Genomic DNA, 22,305 nt, shown 5'->3' on the forward strand with positions numbered 1-22,305 from the left:
ATTATTACTAAAATCAGTGAAAGGATATAGACTAGTTGAGAATGGGTTTGGCTATAAAGTGTGTGATGACAATTTTTTTTAATGAAATTAATCTAAAACTTTCTTAATGTTATTAAATCAGGTATATAATTAGAACTTATTATATGCGATAATATTTAAGAATTAAGAATTTTTATTTTTTGAAAGAACATGAAAAAATAAATACAAAAGGAGTGCTTTATTTTTAATTTTCGATTATTCTTCAAAGGACTATGTTATTAATACCTGCTCTCTATTTCTTATTTTTTCCCAATTCAGGCTACAAAAGATTCCAACAAATAATATGAGAGCAATAATTATTATCCTGGCTAATGGATCAAGTTAATACCTGGAGAAATGCCATAGATTTTCTATCTTGCATCACCATGAAAAAAAATTCTCCTAGTATCAAATAACTGCTTGGCGTCATACTGTTCTGATCTCTCTTTTGATATTATAACATACCTTAAAAAGATTCAAAGACTGGAATTGCAAAAAAGGTGAGACAACAATGTTGGAGAAATATAAAATATATTTTAAGGAGCAAGAATTATTTTTACCAGAAGGGTTTAAGAAAGTACATTTTTTTTCCTCAAAAATCTTTGGGAAACTTCAGTAAAATGCACTACACCCTCACTTAGCTAGCTAATGGATCAGAATCTCTGAAAGTAAGGTGCAGAAACCTACACTTTAAACAAGCCCCAAGTAATGTTTTTTGTCTATGGTCATTTTAAGAACAAATGAGGACTAATGAAACAGAAGGGGTTAATTAAAAAGGCTCTGTGTAGGAGGTGAATCTTGAGCAGATTTCAAGTAGGAACATTAAGTGGCAGGGAGGAGTTCAGTAGTTACTCCACACCAAAGGGATGGTATGTGAGATAACTGCTTGCAGAGCTGTTTCAGCATCCTAGGCATACAGAAGTAACCACACTTGGCCTGAATAAGCTGTAGGGGCCCAGCAGATGGACAGGACTGTCAACCAAAACTACTATTAGAAAAACACCAGGCTTTCATTGTCTAATTCTTATCCCAAGTTTCTAATATATTTTTTTAAGATTTTATTTGAGAGAGAATGAACACAAGCATGGGGAGGGGCAGAGGGAGAAACAGACTCCCCAGTGACCAGGGAGCCCCATGCGGGGCTTGATCCCAGGACCCTGGGATCATGACCTCAACCAAAAGCAGATGCTTAAACCAACTGAGCCACCCAGGCGCCCCTCCAATATTTTTTTTCATTACCCATTCTGGAAATATAAGCCTCCAAAGTACAACAATACTAACAAAGAGAACAGGACCAAAACAACTTAAGCAAAGTAAGGTACTTTTGTTTTCAGTTCATAACAAGGATTTTTAAAAAGTAAAAAGGTAAAAAAGTCATTTTGGTTTTTATACTAGATTATTACAAACATTTATAAATAGGACTTCCATACAAGGGAGGCTTTCTTCCATAACAGCTAACCAAAAGATTAAACAATTATTCAAATTTAGAAGTTAACTCAAATTTAGAGTAAAAACATGTAAACTAAGAAATTTAAACTAATTTTACAGGATTAATTCTAATAGGTCAGTTTCCACTCTGTAAAATGATAGTTTGAGAGTAGGTGATTTCTAAAGTCCTGTCTAGTTCAATTTCTAAAACTGAATGATCTACAAATTCCTCAGACTTTGGATTAAATATATTAGATTGTTCAAAAACTATAATGTAAATAAATTAAAAAAACACTATAATGTAAGCTTATCCTGATAATTCAAATAACCCTGAAATGTTAGAATACTAGTATCTACAATCCATAAATAATCAGCAGTACTGTTTTCAGACTTCCTGTTAGCATGTGTTCTGAATAAATGATGAGCAAAAAATAACTTTTCTCTTACTTGGACTTCTAATATTAACAGCATGCAACACAGCTACTCATTGAGGAGTTATAAAAGGCCCTACAGTAATAGAATCCTGAAAGTCTCATGAAAATAAGAGAAACATCATTAGCTAACTAGTAAATATCATGCCAAACATAACTCAATGACAATCTTAAATTTGAAATATTTAGATTAAATAAAATTTGGGATCTTTATCTATCCTTCAAAAAAGGCAGCACTACTTTACAATCGGAATAGCCTCTATATCTCCTTTGGCTAAATAGGAAGGAAAAAAAAACTGTCCATGGTACTCTTCTCTCATAATTCTGTCATTCTTACCCTGCACATTACGTATTTTCCATGTTACTGGAAGAGAGATGCACTGCACAGAAGTGCCCATGGGGACAAGATTTTATCTATACTGGAATTAAATCTGGAATGAGTAAGCTTATCATAATGGAGTTTTACACAGAATTGAGTATTTCTCAATGTAAGATGATTTTGTGCTCTAACAGAAAAAAAAAATCGAGTAAGTCTGATTCTTTAGATTCTCCATAATTACTAACTTTATTCTTAAATTAAGGGACTGGTCTGCAGGAGGAACAAAGCTCCTTACAATTTAAAAGATAAAACAAGACAGCAGTCTAAGAATAAATTTTGCTTCCATAGAAAAGAATTAGTTTTCAAACCCAAGTAACATTTATGGACCATGAAAAAGTGAGAAATGGGAGGCCAAAAGAAGTAGGCAAAATATAAAATGTTTACCATTAAAAACTCATCCCTGATTGTCAGGCTGGCCCTGCTGTCATACATGTCAATTTTACAAACCCACTAGTCTGACAAAGAACCCTAATTTTAAGAAAAACTTTAAAAGTATTTAAAGCTAATGCAACAGTAATGCTGTAGTAGCTCAACAACTGATACTACAGATCAGTGATTCAGAAGATAATTAAATTTTGTGTCTATCAGCAAATTAGCAACCACACCCCTTAAAAAAAGAACTCAGGCTGTGTTCCATTAACTTCCATAAATAGCAGCTTTCGTTTAAAATTCATTACTTCATTGCCTAGAATGACCATGTTTGTTTTGGAATTACACTACGGTTTTATAAACACTGTCTCGGAGTAAAGCTAAAAAGACTTCACCCAAGCCTGAAACAGAACTCGTTTGGGGGAAGGCACCGGATATTATGGTGAAAGTGGGTCTTAGTTATCTAACGATTAAGTGTAAGAACATTATAATTAATTACAATTATATTCTGTGCATCACAAGAATTAAAACCGTTTAAAAACTTAACCAAAGCCCAATGATAATGTTACTCCACGAATAGCGTTTCCTTTGGGTTTAGAATATAGTTTGACAGCTAAGTCTCTAGGTTTCCCCCGATCACTTAATTTTTTTAAACCTAGGAAGGGCCTGTTCGCGGGGGCTGTGAAAACCCGTGGAAAGAGAGGTTTGGAAGGGGAAACGGCCAAGTTAAAATAACTGAGCGGAGTGAAGAGAACTCCGGGTTCTCCGCCGGAGAACTCCCCCAGGCACAGCAGGGGAGGAGAGGGAAACTTACCTGCCAGCGGCCATAGGTGAGGAGGACCATGGAGATGGGGATGGCGGTGCCGGACATGGCATGGGTGGAGGGCATGCTGTACTCAGAGTTGTAGAAAACCTCCAACTTGACCACGGGCGGCGAGGCGGGCCGCGGCCAGCGGATGATGTCTTTGGTGCACTGGCCCAGGTACATGACCAGCACCCAGATGACCACGAGCCTCCGGCCCACCAGGGGGTCCAGGTTCCAGATCCAGAAGGGGAAGAACAGGATGTAAAAGAGTTCGTTGCCCAGTTCCGTGCCGAAGCAGAACAGGTAGTAGAGCGGCCAGTTGCTCACGTGGGCCAGCTCGCCTTCCTCGCCCGTCAGCGAGTTGCGGCGCAGGGCCCCCACGCGCCGCGGCGAGGCCGGGCCCAGCTCGGTCGCCAGCCCGTTCCGCACGCCGTTGGGGGCGCCGCCGCCGCCGGGCTTGGCGGGACACTGATTGCGGTCGCTTCCGGGCGGCTGGGGGCCTGCGGACGCCCCTGGCTGCTGCTCTCGGCGCCGGGCGTCTCCCGCGAGGGGCGCCTCCGCCTTCTCATCCCCCCTCGGATCGGTGGCGGGCGCGGCGGGGCGGCGCGGAAGCGCTTCCACCCCGCACAGCCGCTGGAAACGGGCCACTTTCTGCGGCTCCTGCAGCCAGCCAGCCAGCTGGGCCAGGCGCTGCCTCAGCGACATGATAACGGGACCCGGGCGGCCCGTGGATGGGAGGACGTCGGCGGCGGAAGGACGAGCCGGCCCCCAGCGCAGCCTCGAACCGTCCCCGCGCGCCTGGCCAGCAGCAGCGGCGCCCAGCTGGACCGGATCGGCTCTGCCGAGTGACGGCGCCACAGGCCGCAGCGGCCGCCGCGCGCCCCCGCCCCGCGCGCCCCTCCCAGGCCGCGCGCGCTCCACCACAGCCCGCGGCCTCCACGCGCCGGCGCGCGCAGCGCCCCGCCCCCCACTGCCGTTCGGGGAGAGGCCGGGCCGCGCGGGGCCGCCCCGAGAGCATCCGCAGGCGTCTGGGTGCTGAGGCTCGGCGGGGCGGCTGCCTGGAGGTTCGCCGTCACCTCCACCAGGCGTCGCGGCGCTGGGCCGGCGGGGGGACGTTGCCCGCCCCCCTTCTGCAGCTTCAGCGCTCGTTTCCCTCCGGCTGTGGTGCCGGCTTCCCTCTGACGAGCGTTGACTCGGAAAGGCCACGATCCTGGTGCCGGCGTCCGCAATGCAAGTAGCCAAGCACCCGGACATCCTGCTGGCACAGAATCAAATGTTTAATGGTGAATGAAGGCGAAATAACCACCATGGGTTCGGAAACGTTCCATTCAAGTAATCACAAGTAATTACAGAGCTGTCTCTGACGGTTGATGTCCTGAAAGCCACGTGCCAACTGACCAATGGTGGTAAGGCTAGATGTAGGTCCCAGGACAATACTGTGCCATTGATCAAATAAGAGATCACAGTTATTCTTGACTTAAATGTAGAATTTCCTTTTAATAAATTCTAATAGCTGGGTGGGGTTGCACAGAAGAAATGTAATTGGTGGCTGTGATTTAGAGGCTTAACTTCCATGTCTCACAAGTTACAAACTTGACTTCTAGAAAATAGAGTTTTTATTAGAAGGTCTCTGAACTCTAATTCCAGGAAGTTACTTCAGGTAAGGTGGATATCTATAATTAAAGAATTTGAACCTCTTCCAAGAAACAGGCTGGAAATTTCCCCTCCTGTGTCATTAGAAATATTTCCTTCATTTCCCACGGAGTTAGTCTCTTCCTCCCACTCCACTTGCTAGGCTGTAGCCATAGAAAGTTGAATAAATTATCATCCCTATCTTAAAGTTGCTCACAGTATAAAGAGACTGAGATAGGTCTACCTCTCAAGTACAGAGCCCATGAGAAATGCTAAAATGGAGACATCAACAACATGCTCTGGAAAGGACAAGAAACAAGTTGACTAGGGACAGCAAGAAAGGTAAAAAGTGATCCTCTTGAGCTGGGATCCTTATTAAAGAGCAAGATAAGAATAGATGGAGAAACTTAGGAAAAGAGAAAATGGATAAAGATGGGATAGGAATGTGCAAAGATGTATTTGGCAAACAATTAATAGCTCATAGAATACGGAGTAGGAAGAGTAACTGATTGGAATGGGGTTAGAAAGAGGGGATAAGACCAGACTGTAAAGACCTTGAATGCCTAGCTGGAGATTTTATTTTGCAGTCAGCGGGGAGCCATGGAAGGTTTTTAACCTAGAGAGTGACATCAGAACTGTGCTTTAGAAAGATAACTGAGAAAGAAATCAAAGATAAATTGCCAGAGGTCAGAGACCAAAGGCCAGGCAAATAATTAGAAGATGACTGCACTAGTCAGGTGAGAGAGAATGAGAGCCTGAACTAGGACTGTGGTTCTGGGAATTGAAAGGAAGAGCATAGATTTGAACAGGATTTTGGAACTAGGAAAAAGTTAAAGCATTTCATTTGAATTCATAGGTCTGCAGGCAAATAAGAGTCCATCTTTGGTTGGAACACGTTGTGTCTAATATTGAGGCATTTATAATCTATGAGGGAGACAAAACCTGAGAAAACATGAAAGTATATTCAAAGATGTAAAGCCAGGCATACCAAACAGCTCAAGGAAGTGAGACACAAGCAATCACTACATGGAGTAAACAGAGAGACGGCATTGGGTTATCTATGAGCAATTTATACATGTTCTTTTGTCAAAATAGTTTGTTTATAAAGGAATTATTCAGATTCATCCAAGGAATTTTCCAATTCTGGGGACTCATTAGCCTAGAGATAGCAGAGAAAAAAGAAAATATACAAAACAAAGTAGAGGTGATATTTATATTTTACGGCTAAACTATGACTTCTTCAATAATGGCATATTTTGTCAGAATGCAATATTCTCTTTAAAGGTAATAGAAAGATGAAATGGGAATTTGGCCTCTACTGCACTGAAGAGGAAAAGAATGTAAGTTGACAAAACTTGAAAGGGCTGACACTGTCCTGCTGGTGCTGGAAATCTGTTAATGATAAGGACAAGGTCAAAAGCACCAAAGTACCATGATGAAAAGAGTAGTTTTGGTAGGTTCTATTTACACTTACTCTATACTTTTCATCTTGAAACATAATAGGAATTTAAGCATTTTTATAATGAAGTATAAACATTTTTTAAAAAAGAAAACATTGCAGGGAGGAGGTGGGGAAAAAAGAAAAGAAAAGGGAAGGGAAGAAGAAAAAAGAAAAGAAAAGAAAAACATTGCTACCAAGTAAGGATATGACTAACTGGGTGTGATAGTCAAGTGTTGATAGTTTATCTTGCATAATTAACATGTTAAATAAATTTTGTTAGATACTTCTCTCTACTTCAGTTTAACTTTATGTAATATTAAAACCTTTTTGAGGGGTGCCTGGGTGGCTCAGTCATTAAGCTGCTGCCTTCGGCTCAGGTCATGATCCCAGGGTCCTGGGATTGAGCCCCACATGGGGCTCTCCGCTCAGCGGGAAGCCTGCTTCTCCCTCTCCCACTTCCCCTGCTTGTGTTCCCTCTCTCGCTCTCTCTGTCAAAGAAATATCTCTCTCTGTCAAAGAAATAAATAAAATCTTTTTAAAAAAATAAAAATAAAAAAAACCTTTTTGAGATACATGAACTATAAACCCAAAGTATTGCTGTCATTTCTAAATGGACCTTTCCTAAAAGTAGTAGGGAAACACAATATACACTCTTAACTTTGGTCATTTTACCTTCCACAGCTAATTTAAGTTTAGTTTTTTATCATACTGGGTTGAGATAAATCATTGATTCAGTTACTTTTACAAAGAAGTCCTAAGAATTTTACCTTAGAATTACATCTTCTGGGGCGCCTGGGTGGCTCAGTCTGGCGTCTCAGTTAGGTGTCTGCCTTCGGCTCCGGTCATGATCCCAGGGTCCTGGGATCAAGCCCCGCAGCATTGGGCTCCCTGCTAGGCGGGAAGCCTGCTTCTCCCTCTCCCACTCCCCCTGCTTGTGTTCCCTCTCTCGCTGTTTCTCTCTCTGTGTCAAATAAATAAATAAAATCTTAAAAAAAAAAAAAATACATCTTCTGTCCCTGACCTGGGTAGAGTGGCGCCTGGTTGGTGGTGCTTGTCTCATATAAGCCAAAAACCTGCACTTGTTGCCAAGTCTTCCATATTACTAGATGTGAAACCTTGGGACGATGAGACAGATATGCCAAACTAGAGGAGTGCGTCCGAAGCATTCAGGTAGACGGCTTGGTCTGGGGCTCTTCTAAACTAGTTCCAGTGGGATATGGAATTTAAAAACTTCAAATACAGTGTGTAGTGGAAGATGATAGAGTTGGAACAGATATGCTGGAGGAGCGGATCACTGCTTTTGAGGACTATGTGCAGTCCATGGGCGTGGCTGCTTTTAATAAGATCTAAAATCTACATCATAGATCATTGCCCTTAAATAAAAGCTTAAAAGACAAAAAAAAAAATACATCTTCTAAGTAATACATAATTAAAACTATGTTATATATATTGTATATTTGAAAGTTGCTAAGATAATAGATCTTAAAACTCCTCATCATAAGAAAAAAATTTGTAGGGCGCCTGGGTGGCTCAGTTGGTTGGGCGACTGCCTTCGGCTCAGGTCATGGTCCTGGAGTCCCAGGATCGAGTCCCGCATCGGGCTACCTGCTCGGCAGGGAGTCTGCTTCTCCCTCTCCCGCTCCCCCCTCTTGTGCTCTCTCTCTCTCTCACTCTCTCTCTCAAATAAATAAATAAAATCTTTAAAAAAAAAAAATTAAAAAAAAAAATTTGTAACTATGTGAGGTGATGGATGTTAACTAAAATTGTGGTATTCATTTTGTAATGCATATATCAAATAATTATACTATACACTTTAATACAGACTTCTATGTCAATTATATCTCAATGAAACTGGGAAGAAAAAAACTATATTACTAAATAAGAAAATGATAATATTCATTTTAAACTGATTATTTATTATCATCAATTTATTTTCTCTTGCCTGGAACACAACTTAATTTCTTATTCGTTAAACTACAACATTTATATATTGCAAACCATTTACCCTAAAATATTACTATTAATTATAGTAGAATATTTTTGACATCTAAGTGTCAGTACATAGCACATTATGGGCATTAATAAATGGTGAATATGAATTTGTTATTTTTGAAATATTAAACCTATGTTTATTAAATTCTTTGCATATACACCTAGTGATTTTATCCTGCATCTTGGATTAGTTTTATATTTCTAAAAAATAGGATTTCCTCTGAATTATCAAAAAGATGCCTATCATAGCACAGATATAAGTAAAATGTGATAAATATACATAAAATTTTATAATTAACAGATAATGAGTTTTCTATGCTTTATGTTTTCTGTACCCCAACATTTCAATCACTTTCTCCCAGAGTAAGATTCTAAGGAAAACAAAAAACCCTACAGAAAATGATCTGAGGGGCACCTGGGTGGCTTAGTCAGTCAAGCATCTGCCTTCAGCTTGGGTCATGATCTCAGGGTCCTGGGATCAAGTCCCGCATTGGGCTACCTGCTCAGAAGGGAGGGAATCTGCTTCTCCCTCTGCCTCGCCACCCCCCCACCCCCGCTCATGCTCATACCCTCTTTCACTCTCAAATAAAATAAAATCTTAAAAAAAAGAAAAAAGAATCTGAGAATATTCTAGGCAACAAAATACATGGCCTCTCACCCATGTTGGCTGAGATAACCATGGAATTCTTTCCTTACCATATGGACCATTATACTCAGTTTTCTTTTACCCCAAATTTGTAGTACTTTTTTTTTTTTTTTTTAAGATTTTTATTTATTTATTTGAGAGAGAGAGAGCACAAGAGAGGGGAGCGGGAGAGGGAGGAGCAGACTCCCTGCTGAGCAGGGAGCCCGATGCGGGACTCGATCCCGGGACTCCAGGATCATGACCTGAGCCGAAGGCAGTCGCTTAACCAACTGAGCCACCCAGGCGCCCCTGTAGTACTTTTTTTAAAAATCTTTTTTTTTTCCTAAGATTTTACCCCTTTGTTTGTTAACATCTCTTTCCAGTTCCAATTTTCTTCTTAAAAATCTGATTCATGGCTTTTTATTTTTTTCCACAGAAGTGAATGGAAATACAGGTGTGTACCCAACTCTGAAGATTTATTTTTAATTCAAGACTTGAAATCTCCAGCCACATCTGCCCATTGACCACTCCAAACATTTTGGTATGTTGATCTGCCCCTAATATTTCTATGTTTGTAATATACTAAATTCTCCATTAATCAGCATGGTTCATTTAATTTTCTAAAGAACATTAATTGGTTTTATGAACTTTAGCTCTTGGTGAAAATACTTATAAAATGTATTTGCTATACTTTCTTTTTTCCCCCTTTTTTTCTTTTTTTATTGAGGTATAATTGACAACATTATGTTAGCTTCAGGTGTACAACTTAGTAATTCAACATTTGGATATATTGCAAAATAATCACCACAATAAGTCTCATGACCATCTGTTACCATACAAAGTTAACACAATGTTATTGATTATATTCCCCATACTGTACATTATATCCCCATGACTTACTTACTTTAGAACTAGAAGTTGGTACTTCTTGATCCCCTTCACCCATATCTCCACCCAGCAATCCTCTTACCCTCTGGCAACCACCAATCTGTTTTCTGTATCTATGAGTCTGGACTTTGTTTTGTTTTGTTTTTTAGGTTTCACATATAAGAGAAATCATGTGGTATTTGTCTTTCTCTGTCTGACTTATTTCACTTAGCAGAATACCCTCCAGGTCCATCCATGTTGTGGCAAATGGCAAAATTTCATTCTTTTTAATAGCTGGGTAGTATTCCATCATGTATATACCACATCTTCTTTATCCATTCATCCATCAATGGACACTTAGGTTGTTTCCATATCTTGGCTATAGTGAATAATGCTGCAACAAATATTTCTTTTCAAATTAGTGTTTTCTTTTTCTTCAGATAGAATACCCAGCAGTAAAATTGCTTCATCACATGGTAGCTCTATTTTTAATTTTTTTAGGAATCTCCATACAGTTTTCCATAGTGACAGCACCAATTTACAGTCCACAAGAGTTTCTTTTCTTCTACATCCTCACCTAACCTTGTTATTTCTTGTCTTTTTGATAATAGCTATTCTGACAGGTATGTGGTGATAGTTCGTTATGGTTTTGATTTGCATTTACCTGATGATTAGTAATTTTGAGCATCTTCTCATATGCCTATTAACCTTTTGTATGTCTTTTTTGGAAAAATGTCGATTCAGATCTTCTGCCCATTTTAAAATTGGGTGGTTTTTTTGTTGTTGAGTTGTATGAATTTTTTATGTTTTGGATATTAGCCCCTCATCAGGTATATGATTTGCAAATATCTTCTCCCATTCGGTAGGGTGACTTTTCCCTTTGCTGCTGGTTTCCTTTGCTGCACGGAAGCTTTTCATTCTGATGTAGTCCCACTTGTTTATTTTTGCTTTTGTAGCCCTTGCCTTTGGAGTCAGATCCAAAAAAAAATCATCACTAATACCGATGTCAAGGACATTACTGCCTGTTTTATTCTGGGAGTTTTATGGTTTCAGGTCTTGCATTCAAGTCTTTAATTCATTTTGAGTTAATTTTTATAAGTGGTGCAAGATAATGATCCAGTTTCATTATTTTGCATGTAGCTGTCCAGTTTGCGCAACATTTACTAGAGAGACTGTCCTTTCTCCATTGTATATTCTTGCCTCCCTGGTCATAAATTAATTGGCCATATATGTGGGGGTTTACTTCTGAGCTCTCTTTCCTGATTCACTGATCCATGTGTCTGCTTTTATGCCAATACCATACTATTTTTATTGCTATAGCTTTGTAGTATTGTTTGAAACCAAGGAGTGTGATAACCTCTGGCTTTGTTCTTCTTTTACAAGATTGTTTTGGCTATTCATGGTCTTTTGTGTTTCCATATAAAATTTAGGATTATTTGTCCTGGTCCAACTGCCACTGGAATTTTGATAAGGTTTGCATTGAATCTGAAGATTGTTTTGGGGAGTATGGACATTTTAACAATATTTATACTTCCAATCCATGTGCATGGAATATCTTTCCATTTATTTGTATCTTCTTGAATTTCTTTCATCAGTGTCTTATATTTTTCAGTGTACAGATCTTTCACCTCCTTGCTTAAATTTTTCCCTAGGTATTTTATTCTTTCTAGTGCAATTGTAAATGGGATTGTTTTCTTGATTTCTCTTTCTGATGGTACATTATCAATATATAGAAATGCAACAGATTTTTGTACATTAATTTTGTATCCTACAACTTTACTAAATTCATTAATTATTTCTAACAGTATTTTGGTGGTATCTTTAGGATTTCCTGTATTTCTGTATTATGTCATCTGCATATAGTGACAGTTTTACTTCTTCCTTTCCATTTTGTATGCCTTTATTTCTTTTTCTTGCCTAGTTGCTGTGGCAAGGACTGCAAATACCATGTTGAAGAAAAGTGGGGAGGGGGCACCTGGCCAGCTCAGTCAGAAGAGCATGTGACTCTTGCTCTCGGGATTGTGAGTTTAAGCCATATTGGGTATAGAGATTACAAAAAATAAATACATAAACTTAAAAAAACAAGTGGGGAGAGTGGGCATTCTTGTTTTATTTCTGATCTTAAAGGAAAAAGCCTTCAGCTTTTAGCTTTTTACCATTAAGTGTAATATTAGCTGTGCATTTATCATATATGGTCTTTATGTATGTTGAGGTACATTCCCTCTATACCGTCTTTGTTGAGAGTATTTAATCATAAATGAAGGTTGACTTTTGTTAAATGTTTTTTCTGAATTTATTGTGATGATGATTATATGATTTTAATCTTTCATTTTTTTAATGTAGTTTATCACATTGATCGATATGAGGCTGTTGAACCATTCTTGGATCTCTGGAATAAATACCATTTGATCACGGTGTATGATCTTTTGAATATATGGTTGAATTTGATTTGCTAACATTTGTTGAGGATTTTTGCAACTATGTTTATCAGGGATATCAGCCTGTAATTTTCTTTCTTTCTTTTTTTTTTTAAGATTTTATTTTTAAGTAATCTCTGCACCCAATGTGGGGCTCGAACTTAACAACCCTGAGATCAAGAGTCATGTGCTTTACTGACTGAGCCAGCCAGGCACCAACCGACCTATAATTTTCTTTTTTGTGTGGTGTCTGTCTGGTTTTGGTATCAGGATAATCCTGGCCTCATAAAGTGAGTTTGGAAGTGTTCCTTCCTCTTCAAGTTTTTGGAAGAGTTTGAGAAGGATAGGTATTAAATCTTCTTTGAATGGTAGAATTCACCAGTGAAGCAATCTGGTCTTGGGCTTTTATTTGTTGGGAAGTTTTTGATTAGTGATTCAAACTCCTTACTAGTAATCAATCTATTCAGATTTTCTATCTCTTCATGATTCAGTCTTGGAAGATTGTAAGTTTCCAGGAATGTAGTCATTTCTTCTAAGTTGTCCATTTTTTGTCATATCATTGCTCATGGTAGCCTCTTATGACCCTTATCAGTTGTAACTTTTCCCCTTTCATTTCTGACTTTATTTATTTGGGTCCTCCTTTTTCTTGGTGAGTCTAGCTTAAGGTTTGTCAATTTTATATATCTTTTCAAAGAATCAGCTCTTAGTTTAATGTATCCTTCCTTTTACTATTTTTTAAATTCTTTTTTTTTTTTTTTTTTTGAAGATTTTATTTATTAGGGCACCTGGGTGGCTCAGTCAGTTAAGCGTCTGCCTTCAGCTCAGGTCATGATCCCAGGGTGCTGGGATGGAGCCCCACATTGGGCTCCCTGCTAGCTGGGGAGTCTGCTTCTCCCTCTCCCGCTGCCCCTGCCCCTGGCTCTTGTTCTCTCATGCTTGCTCTCTCTCTCAAATAAATAAATAAAATCTTAAAAAAAAAAATAAAGATTTTATTTATTTATTTAAGAGAGAGACAGAGAGAGCAGGAGTGGGGGGAGGAGCAGAAGGAAAGGGAGAGGGACAAGCAGACTCCCTGCTCAGCAGGGAGCGTGATGTGGGGCTCCATCCTAGGACCCTGAGATCATGACCTGAGCCACCCAGGCACCCCAGTTGTCTCCTTCCTCCTAATTCTGGGCTTTGCTTGTTCTTTTTTTAGTTCCCTTTTAGGTGTAAAGTTAAAATGGTTATTTGAGATTTTTCTTATTTCTTAAGGTAGGTCTATATATTGCTATGAACTTCCCTCTTAGAACCACTTTTGCTGCATCCCATAGATTATGGTATGTCATATGTCTGTTTTCATTTGTCTCTGGGTATTTTTTTTATTTCTCCTTTGATTTCTTGTTTGACCCAGTAGTTGTTCAGGAACGTGTTGTTTAATCACCACATAGCTGTAGTTTTTTCAGCTTTTTTCTTGTAATTGAATTCTAGTTTCATATCATTGTGGTTGAGAGAGATACTTGATATGATTTCTGTCTTCTTGAATTTATTGAGATTTGTTTTGTGGCCTAACATGTGGTCTCTTTTGGAGAATATTCCATGTGCACTTGAGAAGAATGTGTATTCTGCTGCTTGTGGATGGAATGTTTTGTATATGTCTGTTAGTCCATCTCGTCTAATTTGTCATTTAAAGTTGATGTTTTCTTTTTTTTTTTTTTTTAAGATTTTATTTATTTGACAGAGAGAAAGACAGCCAGAGAGGGAACACAAGCAGGGGGAGTGGGAGAGGGAGAAGCAGACTTCCCACGGAGCAGGGAGCCTGATGCGGGGCTCGATCCCAGGACCCTGGGATCATGACCTGAGCCGAAGGCAGCCGCTTAATGACTGAGCCACCCAGGCGCCCCTAAAGTTGATGTTTTCTTATTGATTTTCTGTCTGAATAATTTATCCATTGTTGTAAGTGGAGTGTGAAGGTCCCCTACTGTTATTATATTGCTGTCAGTTTCTCCCTTTAGATCTGTTAATATTTACTTTATATATTTTGGTGCTCCTATGTTGGGTGCATATGTATTTATAAATGTTATATTTTCTTGCTGGATTGACCCCTTTATCATTAGATAGTGCCCATCTTTGTCTTTTATTACAGTATTTGTTTTAAAGTCTATTTTGTCTGGGGATGCCTGGCTGGCTCAGTCAGTGGTACATGCAACTCTTGATCTCAGGGTCGTGAGGTCAAGCCCAATGTCGGGCGTGGAGCCTACTTAAAAAAAAAATTTTTAAAAAAGTCTGTTTTGTCTGATACAAGTATAGTTACACCAGTTTCTTTTTGTTTACATTAGCATGGAATATCTTTTTCCATCCCTTCACTTTTAGTCTGTGTTTATTTTTACTTCTGAAGTGAATCTCTTCTAAGCAATATATAGATGTGTTGTGTTTTTTTAATTCATTCAGCCATCCATTCATTTTGAGTAGAGAAGTTAGTCCATTTACACTTAAAGTAATTATTGATAGGTATGTATTTATTGCCATTTGTTAATTTTTTTTCTGGCTGTTTTTATAGTTCCTCTCAGTTCCTTCGTCTCTTTCTTACTTCCCTTGTGGTTTGATAACTTTCTTCAGTGTTATATTTAGATTATTTTCTCATTTTCTTTTGTGTATTTTCTTTTTTTTTTCTTTATTTATTTGACAGAGAGAGAGACCGCCAAGAGAGGAAACACAAGCAGAGGGAGTGGGAGAGGGAGAAGCAGGCTTCCCGCTGAACAGGGAGCCTGACATGGGGCTCGATCCCAGGACCCCAGGACCATGACCCGAGCCGAAGGCAGATGCTTAACGACTGAGCCACCCAGGCGCCCCTCTTTTGTGTATTTTCTAGAAGTTTTTTGCTTTCTATTTACTGTGAGGTTCATATATATCATCTTATGTATATAATAGTCTATGTTAAGTTGATAGCAACTTAAATATGAACACATTCTAAAACTCTACATTTTTATTCCCCTGTAACATTTTGGTTTTGATGTCACATTTTACATTTTTTAATTTAATGTATCCTTTAACTATGTAGTTTAATTTTACTCTTTTTGTCTTTTAACCTTCACAGTAGATTTATACGTGGTTAATCCACTACTTTTGTATATATTTGCCTTTTCCAATGAGATTTTTACTTTTATATGTTGTCTTGTATTAATTAATGCTACTTCTTTTCAGATTAAAGAAGTCTCCTTAACATTTCTTATAAGCCTAGTTTAGTAGTGCTGAACTCCTTTAGCTTTCGCTTCTCTGGAAAACTCTTTTATCTCACCTTCATTTCTGAATGATAACCTTGCTGGATAAAGTATTCTTGTTTGGAAGTTTTTTCCTGACTTTGAATATGTCATGTTTCTTCCTTCTGGCCTGCAATGTTTCTGCTGAGAAATCTACTGATAGCTCTATGGGGTTTCACATGTATGTAATGATTTGTTTTTCTCTTGCTGCTTTTAAGAGTCTCTCTTCAGGGGCACCTGGGTGGCTCAGTTGTTAAGCGTCTGCCTCCGGCTCAGGTCATGGTCCCAGGGTCCTGGGATCCAGCCCCACATCAGGTTCCCTGTTCTGCTGGAAGCCTGTTTCTCCCTCTCCCACTCCCTCTGCTTATGTTCTCTCTCTCTGTGTCTCTCTCTGTCAAATAAATAAAATCTTTAGAAAAAAAAGTCTCTCTTTATCTTTAACTTTTGTCATTTTAATTATGTTTTGTTGGATCTCTTTGGGTTCATCTTATTTGGAACTCTCTGGGCTTCCTGAACTTGGATGTTTCCTTTCATAAGAAGTTTTAAGAGAAGTTTTCAGTCATTATTTCTTCAAATAAGTTTTCTGCACCTTTCTCTCTTCTCTTTCTGGGACCCCTAAAATGTAAATGTTATTTCATGTGAGTTTCTTACGTTATCTGCATTGTTTCTTCCTTTTTTTTTTTCCCTTTTTGCAGCTATGTCTGGTGGATTCCATTGCCTTGTCTTGCAGCTTACTGATTCATTCTGCTTCATCCAGTTTGCTGTTGAACCCTTCTATTGAAGTATATTTTTAGTTCAGTCATTGTATTCTTCAGCTCTGCAACTTCTGTTGGTACTTTGTAAATATTTTCTATCTCCTTTTGTTGAAGCTCTCACTATGTTCATTCTTCTCCCAAGTTCATTGAGTATCTTTATGGTCATTACTTTGAATTCCTTATAGGCTACTTATCTTTGTATCATTAAGGTCTTTTTCTGAGGTTTTGTGTTGTTCTTTCATTTGCAACATACTTTTTCATTTTGCTCGACTCTCTGTTTGTTTCTATGTATTAGGCAAAACAGCTACTTCTCTCAGTCTTGAAGGAGTGGCCTTGGGTTGGTGATGAATATTCTAGTTCAGCTTTGCCCTCATTCTTGGTTGTCTCTGGAACCTTTGTGATTGTCTAAACTGCCTAATTTATTCTTCATATGTCCTGTGGTTGACAGTATGCCAAGACTTGTCAGTGTTCCAAGGGGAGGAATCTCATTTTGCACCTAGTTTCGGGCTGATCGGAAGCCAGGCCTTCAGGTAGCAGCTTTTTTTTTTCCCTTAAGATTTTATTTTTAAGTAATCTCTGTATCTACTATAGGGCTCAAACTCACAACCCCAAGATCAAGAGTCACATGTTCTACCAGCAGAACCAGCCAGGTGCCCTGGTAGCAGCTTTGAAAATATGCAAATATATATAGTCCTGTGGGGCTGCAATCATAATCCCTGCTGGCCTCAAGACCAGGAGATCTGGAGGTATCCCCTGGGTGACAGTTGCAAAACTTGGGGCTCCAAATAAGTGTATAAGCTTCCTTCTGGGAGGTCTTGTTGAGCTGTAGTGAGGCCAAGGGAGTGTGGAGGATGGTGTCTCCCTGCTTACATTCCCTGGGTGTGCCTACTTAGCCTCTAGATGTTTGGGAAACCTAAAGTCTGTCCCTCAGGCTGCAGCTCCAGACTAAATAAATAGGCCTTTTTTCACAAGACTGGGGTTGTGTTTCAGTCTGCTGTTTATTTATTAATTTTTATTTTAGAGAGAGAGACAGGGTGCAAGCAAGGGGAAGGACAAAGAGGGGGTGGAGAGGATCTCAGACTCTGCACTGAGTGTAGAACCTGATGCAGGGCTCCATATCATGACCCAAGATCATGACCCCAAGATCATGACCTGAGCTAAAACCAAGAGTCAGTCACTCAGCTGACTGAGCCAACCAGATACCTCCAGTCTTTTGTCTATGCAGTGCCCTGGGGGTGGTGGCTGGCCAAGAACTGTCTTTCTAATTGTTACATTCCTGTGGAGCTCAGGAATGCCAGCCCCTTTGGCCACCAGGGCCAGGTGATCAGGGGGGTCCCCACTAGCACCCATAGCTTTGGGTGGACAGCCAGAGAATATAAAGGGTGGGGGCATACTCACAGGCATTGGAAAGGCAGCAGGAAAATGTCTTGACTGCACACAGCTGCAGGCTTCAGGAATACACTGGGAGAGTACTTTGTGTGCTTGCACCAGCTTTAGCCTGGGAGCAGGACAATGTCACAACCGTTCGTGTTTGCCCGGCCTGGCCAGGGAGCATGGCAGTGCTGCAGCCACCTGCACGCTCCAGCCTCAGCAAGGCAGTAGGATAGTGCTACCACTGCTCACTCCCACCTGTCTTAGCAAGGCAGCAGCAGAGTGCCACACTGGAGCTTGCCCATCCGTGCTGCAGGATAGGTGGAAAGTGCAAAAGTGGCGTCTGCCAGCACCTCCATCTCTGGGGAGGATCTCAGGGGTTCCCCGCCCCTCAAGCAGATGCTCTTACGTTAGCACATGAGTCTCCTTCACATACAGACTGGGCACTCTTCTAACTGCTGTTTTTGCCCTGGGTCCTCTGGCAAGTGAGACTGCATGTGGGCCCTTTAAAAAGATAATGTCAGTTTCCTCTAACACTTTGGGTCCCTTGGACCTTCCCAGTTAGTTTTCTAAGCCAGATGCTCTGGGGGCTCATCTTCTTGGTGCAGATCCAGAGGTTGAGGTGCCTAATGGAGAATATGAACCCCTCACTCCTCTGGGAGAAGCACCGGGTGGGTAAGATCCCTCCCTACTGTGTGTCACCGAGCTGGGAATGAGTTTTTTGGTAAGACTGTCTCTACCTCTTCTACCTGCCTCAGTGTGGTCTTTTTATCCTTTTTTGGGGGGAGAAGCAGTTCATTTAATTTTCAGATCTTTTTCAGAGAGAAATGATCCATATGTAGCTGTATATTTGGTGACTTGGAGAGTGGAGGTGAGTTCAGGATCTTCCTATGCTGTCATCTTGCCACACTTGGTATATTTTCAAATGTAGGTTTTTGAAAGTACAGTAGAATGAACAACGTACCCTTTTGGGGAGGCACTTTTTTCATTGTGGCCAAAAATACATAATATAGAGGCACCTGGGTGGCTCAGTCATTGGGCGTCTGCCTTCGGCTCAGGTCATGATCCCAGGGTCCTGGGATCGAGCCCCACATCGGGCTCCCTGCTCAGCGGGAGGCCTGCTTCTCTCTCTCCCACACCCCCTGCTTGTGTTCCCTCTCTCGCTGTGTCTCTCTTTGTCAAATAAATAAATAAAATCTTTAAAAAAAAAATACAGAATATAAAATTCGCCGTCTTAACCTTTAAAAAAAATCTTTTTTGTATGCGGGTATTCAAGGACTTTGAAGATTTTTAAGATTAAGATTGGAAATGGACTCACAGAATTATATTGCTGGAAAGGGTTTAGAAGTCATTTTATTAATGTCCTCATTTTATGAGAGTCATGCAGTTTATTAATCTCGTAAATTAAGCACCAGCTTATTAAGCACCAATGTCAGACACATCTCCTGCTTTCGATATGCACACATTCAAATAGCCACTGAGAGTGCCATCAAAAGCTCTCATCTCGGGGCGCCTGGGTGGCTCAGTCGTTGAGTGTCTGCCCTCGGCTCAGGTTGTGATCCTGGGGTCCTGGGATCGAGCCCCGCATCGGGCTCCCTGCTTCGCGGGAAGCCTGCTTCTCCCTCTCCCACTCCCCTTGCTTGTGTTCCCTCTCTTGCTGTCTTTCTCTCTGTGTCAAATAAATAAATAAAATCTTTAAAAAAAAACTTAAAAAAAAAAAAAGCTCTCATCTCTCTTGTAGGCTCCCAGATTGGACGACTGGGGATTGTCTTTTGAATTTTCCTCCTCTGATTTCTGTCACCAATTCCTCTTTTTTCCTACTGCCACAACTCTAAGCCAAGTTCAGTTGACAAGGAAGGAGCATTCTAGGAAATGGTTGAGGATTTGTTTATGTTATAAAGTGGAGTTTCAGGGTCACTGAATCTATACAAGAAACCTATAAGGGCTGCTTCAGCTCTAACAAATTCTGTTTACCTTTAGATCCACAATACTCCGTTACTCCTTTAGCAATCCAGTGTGATTTTCAGTGGGAACAAGGATGCAGCCTCCACTCCAGTCAGGCTTATCTTTTATTCATAGACCACCTAAGTTACTAACTCAAAACCTCCTTCCCTTACCTGAAATGCTGGTTTTCTTTCCTTCCACCTAGCTATATAATGCCGGTAATCAAGGTTCATGTCTTTCAGAAAGTACCCAAGAAAATGAGTGCCTGAGTTAAATCTTGCTAGAACTCAGTGGAATTGATTCCTCTGATGACCACGGGTTCACCACCTTCAGCTGGGCCAAGGGAGTAGTAGGTTCCTGGAGACTTTTTTACTTGAGTCCAGGGAAGGATTGGAGTCCTCTCTCTTCAATGGCTGCAGCTTTAACTTCTAAAATCAGAAACATAATAACCATATTTCTTCCTTTAACAGAAGCTAGTTAGCAGCAGAGAGAAAGTGAAACTGCCACACAGATAGCGACAGAAGCAAAAGATTTTGAAGACTCCTAACAAGGTTCAAGCCAGCTCTTTTCAGTTGTTTCTAAGGGCTACCTCTGCAGTCTTACCTTTGTGATCCTGGACTGTTCAATCCTTCCGTGGATTTCATGAACCAATAAATTCCCCTTTCTATTTAAGTGTGTTTGAGGTGGGTTTCTGTTATTTTCAGATAAAATACAATCACACAGGTGGTTGAGGCAGAATTAGAACCAGAAGCCAGATCTGGTTGCTGATCTATAACTTTGCCCACAAACAGTGCTGTTGTCCCTATGCTGATCTTCTAATTCTTTCTTTTTTTTTTAATCTCTGCTAATGTACTGCGAAGAGCAGAGTGGGCGCTAAGTAAGAGTTGATGGGTTACTATGAGGATGTGCAGTTCACTGCTATAGAGAACACACGACCTGGAGCTAAGTTTAGGGCTTGGATCTGTCCCTGACTTCCTCTGTGATCTTAGACAAATAAATCACTCATAATCTCAGAGGCGTAAATCTTCCTTGCAAAATGGGAGGGTTAGCAGTCCTGTCTACCTTATAGGATTATGGAAAGGCTAAAATGACATTATATAGGTAAGAAATTTTTAAACTATAAAGTAAATTAACAACCACAAACATATAATTGTATTAGTTATAGAAAATTGGACTGAGGGTGTGCTGAGGACAAAATATACCTTGGAACTTTTATTTAAAGAACTAAATCTGATCTCTTACTATCATCTTAACATCATCATTCGACTATCCGTCATGTTCTCCAAGTCAGCGTGTTCAGACAGAACACATTGTCTTTGTCACACTTCTCCCAGCATTCGCCACCCCCTTGAATCTGTTGTCCACACTACTTTCACAACTGTTTGATTACAGTTCTGCCCTGCTTAAAATCCTCTGGTTTTGCCACATTGCCTTTAGGATAAAATTCAAATTTTACTTTGGCATTCACGATGAACTAAACTTAGGTTGTCCAGGATAGGATAGACGAGGAAAAACAGGTGATTGAGGTCTAATTTCCTCAGAACTTTGGTTTCACAGAGCCTGGTCCTCATCCTACCTGGCTTTTTGTTTTCTTTTCCCTCCCGCAGTGATGTTTGCAAGCTGAGGGGCCTTTGACAGGCAGAGTGAGGAAAACCAGGTGTTATTCAGGGGGTCTTCATCATCCTGCCCCTGCCTGCCTCTCCTACCACTGCCCAGATACCCTCACTCCACACTCACTTATTCTTAAAGGAAGCTCCCTGAATATTCCGAGCTCCTGCATACCTCTGTGTGTCACTCCATATTATTCCTTTCTGTCTTGAACTCACTCCCTTCCATTTCTCACCTGACTGAGTCCTTCAAGACCATGACTTAGTTGCAGACAGGAACAATACCCTTGATTTCTATATCCCTAGCACCTAAGTGTTTACTGAATAACTGCATGAATAAACATAAGTGAATGAGGTTTGGGAATGCATTCCTATAGAACTCCCCTAGAAAGGTATTGAAATTTAAAGAGATTGTTAAAATGTATATAAACTTGATAACTTGGCTTTGGCTCATTCTCAGCACATCTGTGGGTTATAAGAGATCATTTCCTTGTCTGTTCCTTATACAAATCTTTGAGAGCTGATGATCCTTAGAGAGGTTACAAGTTCTGGTCAAACCAGTGTGTCCACTAGCTACTTGGTAATACATTCTTTGGAATTACTTGACTTAAATGATCACTGAGAGGCATCAAGGAAGTGAAGCTTTTCCTTTTTGGAGAGCCAATTTTGATAATAAAGGTAACAGTAATTGGATCTTTTTACACAACATGTACTATTTGATGTGCCTTTTGGCTAAGATCAAGTGTGATGTGTTTTACAGATAGTAACTAATTTAATCTTCTCAACAGCCCTGTAAAGTAGATCTTTCTATCTTCATACTATACATGAAAAATTGGGGCACAGAAACATGGAATATGCTCAAGGTCACAGAGCTAGTAAGTAGTAGAGCCTACCAGATGTCAGAAACCAGAACCCACACTCTGAACACGTATGCTGTCTTACCTCCTAAGAACTCTTAAAACTGTCAGTCAGTCTTTGTTATTCTCTA

The 22,305-nt window shown here is 40.2% G+C and overlaps 1 protein-coding gene and 1 long non-coding RNA gene across 6 annotated transcripts in view; one reads left to right on the forward strand and one right to left on the reverse strand.

Moving 5' to 3' along the window:
* The window catches only part of WDR89 (WD repeat domain 89), a 55,410-nt gene extending 51,075 nt beyond the window's left edge, over window positions 1-4,335 (reverse strand). The window contains exon 1 of the mRNA XM_036067737.2: window positions 3,440-4,335. Within this exon, the coding sequence (XP_035923630.2) occupies window positions 3,440-4,135 (696 nt within the window). The 5' untranslated portion in view covers window positions 4,136-4,335. The remainder of the gene's footprint in view (window positions 1-3,439) is intronic.
* A 42-nt stretch (window positions 4,336-4,377) lies between these two features.
* Window positions 4,378-22,305, forward strand: part of LOC118520018 (uncharacterized) — a 69,709-nt gene continuing 51,781 nt past the window's right edge. For 2 of the 5 annotated variants that reach the window (XR_013440727.1, XR_013440726.1), the window contains exons 1-3: window positions 4,387-4,836; window positions 6,347-6,515; window positions 9,557-9,661. This is a non-coding gene — a long non-coding RNA (uncharacterized LOC118520018). Of the gene's footprint in view, window positions 4,849-6,346; window positions 6,516-9,556; window positions 9,662-22,305 lie in introns of all 5 variants that reach the window. The other 3 variants (XR_013440728.1, XR_013440730.1, XR_013440729.1) reach the window with 3 other exon arrangements.

The sequence above is a fragment of the Halichoerus grypus genome, chromosome 8, assembly GCF_964656455.1.
Source record: "Halichoerus grypus chromosome 8, mHalGry1.hap1.1, whole genome shotgun sequence".
NCBI lineage: Eukaryota > Metazoa > Chordata > Mammalia > Carnivora > Phocidae > Halichoerus > Halichoerus grypus.